The sequence below is a fragment of the Mesitornis unicolor genome, unplaced genomic scaffold (assembly GCF_000695765.1).
Source record: "Mesitornis unicolor isolate BGI_N332 unplaced genomic scaffold, ASM69576v1 scaffold33198, whole genome shotgun sequence".
Taxonomy (NCBI): Eukaryota; Metazoa; Chordata; class Aves; order Mesitornithiformes; family Mesitornithidae; genus Mesitornis; species Mesitornis unicolor.
In genome coordinates, this window is record NW_010203105.1 from 4,044 (window position 1) to 8,419 (window position 4,376).

Genomic DNA, 4,376 nt, shown 5'->3' on the forward strand with positions numbered 1-4,376 from the left:
GTGGTCAGGATGCTCAGATCAGGAGATCCTGAGCATCTCTGAGCACCCCCCTGCAGCTCTGTGGCCCTACTCCATTTCAGTCTGGAGCTGCAACAAGGACACTGTCATTACAACAGCCTTCTAGACCTTTCTGATGGATGAGGGCTGGGCCAGGGTTTAATCATTGCAATCACATCTCCACTACAAGACAGCTCCTACCCTGCTGAAGACCCAAGCCTCTATGTCCAAACTGATGCTTGTGACCACTGCTGGGAGACAGGCTTCACACCTCTATTTTTATTATATGTACACATCCTGGGGGGACAAGGAAGCTCCCACTGCATGATTCTGTCCAGTGATTGTCCATGCTGCTCGGTCAGGCTGCACCATCACTCTTCCCATGGACTCATATCTGTGTCGATGGCCACGCAGTTATAAGCAGCATAGCGCAGCTTCTCTTCGCATACCTTGGCTCTGGGCACGGCAGGAGGAGGAAAAAGAGAGGGAAAAGGGAAAAGCAAAGAGGATGAGGAGTTGCCACTGCTGCTCTGGCCAGCTGAGAGAACAAAACGCTGTCTGTGCTTCACCAGCTGCTCCCAGAGAGCACCAGCAGCACCATGGTACAACACACACACAGCAAAGCGATGGCGCCCTGTGGGTCAGCACCAAGGCTAAGAGAGCCCAGACACACAGAGGTAGGGAAGTACCAGAACTTACGTGGCATAGTTGGGCAAGAAGAGGGTGCTGGAGCAGGTGGACGACTCCGGCAAAGCATCTGTGGTCTCAGATCTTGGGAAGAAGGTGACAAACTGGTCAGAGCCAGCCAGGGGAGACAAGACCACACAACCCTGGGATCTGTCAGCCTCGCAGCCTACAGAAGAACAACTCACCCCATCTTGTCTGGGTAGATGTAGATCCGAGCTGGGAGGCGACTTCTCCCAGAGACAAATCTGAGGAAGCGGCTGCGATCCTCTGCGAAAGGAAAGCAAAGACCTCAGCAAGACCCCAGAGAAAGATTACAGAGATAGAGTACAGCCACCTCCAGGTATCCCCAGCACTGGTGAGCAGCCCCTTCAACCCAGCTGCTTGCTCTCCTTGGCTCCCATCTCTTCTTCAGGCAGCGATGAGGGTGGTTTCACGCTCCCAATTCCCACCAGCACGCAGAGGATGTCACGGTACAAGATGTGCAGGGGCAGAGCAAATCACTCACCGTTGGTGAAGTTGTTGAGTGCTTCCCAGAAGTACTGAACACGGGTGTCCAGTGGCTCAAAGTCCTCAAACCGGGCTGGCAGAAAGGATACAGGAAAGGAGTTCATTAAAGATCCAAGGTCCTCACAGATTAATTAGAGCAGGGCCTCCCCTGCTCACCCATGGGTCCTCTGCCAGCACAGGAAGGTGCCTGCACCATGTGAGCACGCAGACCCAAGGTAAGCAGTCAGGCACCCCTCAAAAAGTACCTCCAGATCCACATCTGGGCTCCACAGAGGCTCAGATATGGGCAGCCTAGGGATGCCCCAGCCTCTACTCTGAGGTCTAGCACAGAGAAAAGGGACACCCCTGCCCCTATCAGCACCCAGCTAAAGGCAAGCAATATCCAGGCCCATGTTCTCCCTGTAATAAGGGCTAATATCTGCCTCCCACACCTCTCACTGTCCCAGCAAGGAGGGAAGACAGCCACCTTGTTTTCAGGAAGAGTTTTCAGCAGAGTCCTTGACTTACTGAGCTTCTTCAGGGCATCAACCGTGACTTCAGGGTCTCCACAGACTTTTTTTTCCAGCTCCTGCCAGGTGAGGAGGTCAAGAACAGCTTGGGGCACCACCTTCAGCAGCCCAGCCTGCATGGCCATAATCTGGAACGGAGACAGGGCAGGTGAGCAGCGTGTTTTGCCCATTTCCCTAGCTCATGGTTGAGCCTAGGGACTGGACTGGATGCAAGCCATGGGGCTGCTCAGCAACTGCTCCAAGGAAGCTGAAGAAGAGAACAGGATCCCCCAGAGATGCACTTGAGTTCACTCAGCCTGTGTCTCCCATGCTGCTACAAGCCACTCTGCTTCTCAACAACTCCATGGGATCCAAGACCTTCCCAAAAAGGGCTGCCTACTATAGCACTACTGAGCACAGGGACACCAACCACGATGTGTTTTACCAGACACAGACATAGGGGGTACATCTCTGGGAACTCAGCGGCCACTGATACTACGGGATGGCATTACCTGCTCCTTGCTCTCCTCCAGCCGAGCCTTCTGCACCAGGCGGATGAACTCCTTGCGGTCCTCGTAGCGCACCACGGTGCTGCTGCCGTTGGGGATCAACTCCACCATGCGCTGGTCGCTCAGCACCGTCGTGTACGTCAGCTCATTCCCAAATTTGAACTCAAAGGTGTCTTTGTCCATGACTTCCATCACCTCCAGGAGCTTCACCTGCCCCATTTGAGTGCTCATTAGAGAGGTGCCCAGTGGGCAGTGGTGCACCTGAGCCCCCATCCCCTCCCTTCCCAGACAAGGGCTGGGGTGACTGAGACAGCAGCACAGCATGGGATATGCTGCCCTAGAGCTGTTAGCAGACACCGGGGCATTGCATGCTTGAAGCAGTGGTCGCTGTAGGATGCGTTAAATGCTATCAATGCCCTATTTGTGCGTGTTTCTTTGACATATCACAGGAGGAAGCAAGTACAACATGAGGACAACGAATCACCACCTTGCTGAACGCCACAAGGAATGGCATAGGCACAGCTTCCCAGTCCCTCTTACCAGCACAGAGTCCACAGCAGGGAAGTCTTTGCTCCAGCTGACCTCCTCCCCTGTTAATTGCTTCCATACGAAGCCAGGAAGAGCCAGGACCTGAAGGAGATCAGGGATTTTGCTGAGTCTGTGTGAAAGGAGACATCCCCAAAGATGGAGATAGGGCTCAACAGTGCAGACACAAAGGAGCTCTCCTGTTGCCCCTGTCCACATGCAGGGCTCACCATGGCTCAGCAGAGACCAGACATCCTCTCCCATCAGCATCTCCCAAAACTCAAGCTGTGAGCTCTCAAAACCCCTCAGCCCCAAACCCTTCCAAGCACCTTTCACCCCAGCATGTGCTCACAGAGCCCTCCCACGATCCTGCGCAACCAGGCTGCAGAAGGGGACTAACGACAGAAATCCCTTTACAGAAAACCTTCTCCCTTTACAGAAAGCCAGCATACAGGGACCAGGGTGAAAGCTCACCAGAAACTCCTTGCCCCTCAGAGCTGCTCCCATGATCTGCCCGATCCACTCGTACTTTGGGAAGTCTTTACAGGAGGGGTTGGGGACGTACATGTCCCTGGCTTCTCCAGTGCTGTTACCCTGCAGGAGCGAGAGGCAAAACTCCAAGTTATGATCTCAGTGCAGCACGAAGCACCATAAACTCCATTTCTGCAGTGCCTCTGGGCACTTCTCACAGCAGAAGTGGGCTAAACCCCCCACCCTCCTTGGCAGTATTCCTAGTGAGACACAAGTATCCAGGCACTTGTCAGCACGTCTTAAATCTGGATGCCACGAAGCAATCTACCCAACCCTTCACAAGGAAAAGCTTTGGACCAGTGAAGTAGGTACGTCCCTGGCACGCAGGGGGAACGGGGACAGCGCTGCATTGTCAGGCACAGACAGATCTGCCTCAGATACCCTGACCCACAGCACCTGGTTGGATGTGCGCACGAAGAAGGGCAGAGGCACGGGGGTGTCTGCAGAGCTGGGACACAGCTCCTCTGACATGTCCGCCAGGCTGTCCCGAAAACCGCCACCTGCAACCCCAAAAAAGGGCGATTTTAGTGCTGTGAACTCCTCACACGCTCCTCACAAACTCATCACGCGGATTTCAGTGATGCGCTCCTCCTTGCATCCTCAGTGCCACGGAGCAAAGATGAGGGATTCTGGTTCAACCTGGCTCAGTGCTGAGCAGGAGGCAGCAGAGGAAGTAAGCCAGGAGCAATAACATCCCTGTCTGGGCTGTGGAGGACAGCCAGAGGGAGCATTGGCACTGCCAGAGCTGCTGGTGATGACTAAGGGAGGTCTGGTCCTCGTCCCAGCAAGCAGCTCTGCTTACCCACAGGACGTGCCCTCCCTCTCGCCTCCAGGGGCAGCGATGCTGAGAGCAAATGAGAGCCCCTACAGCAACAGCCACCCCATCAACCCCCAGCCCCGCTCCAGAGGAGACCTCGCCTCACACAGCCCCTACCTTGGTCAATGATGCCCTCCGCAATGAACTTGCACTCCCACCACTGGTCATAACGCAGCGGCCACCTGCAGAGAACCAGACACTGCCTGAGGTGCTGCTCCAAGCCAAGGAGATGCTGGGGAGGGACACCAGGGGACTGGGGTGGACCAGCCTGGGCTTAAGACAAGATCTCAACCTCCAGGGACAGCTGAATCCTCA

General features: G+C 55.1%; 1 protein-coding gene across 1 annotated transcript in view; it reads right to left on the reverse strand.

Annotated features, from left to right (window-relative positions):
• Positions 1–261: 261 nt before the first annotated feature.
• Positions 262–4,376, reverse strand: part of HECTD3 (HECT domain containing E3 ubiquitin protein ligase 3) — a gene marked incomplete at its 5' end in the record, with an annotated part of 9,738 nt that continues 5,623 nt past the window's right edge. The window contains 10 exons of the mRNA XM_010190612.1: positions 262–453; positions 697–768; positions 870–951; positions 1,190–1,264; positions 1,699–1,828; positions 2,192–2,398; positions 2,729–2,818; positions 3,188–3,307; positions 3,641–3,744; positions 4,179–4,243. Of these exons, the coding sequence (XP_010188914.1) occupies positions 369–453; positions 697–768; positions 870–951; positions 1,190–1,264; positions 1,699–1,828; positions 2,192–2,398; positions 2,729–2,818; positions 3,188–3,307; positions 3,641–3,744; positions 4,179–4,243 (1,030 nt within the window). The remainder of the gene's footprint in view (positions 454–696; positions 769–869; positions 952–1,189; positions 1,265–1,698; positions 1,829–2,191; positions 2,399–2,728; positions 2,819–3,187; positions 3,308–3,640; positions 3,745–4,178; positions 4,244–4,376) is intronic.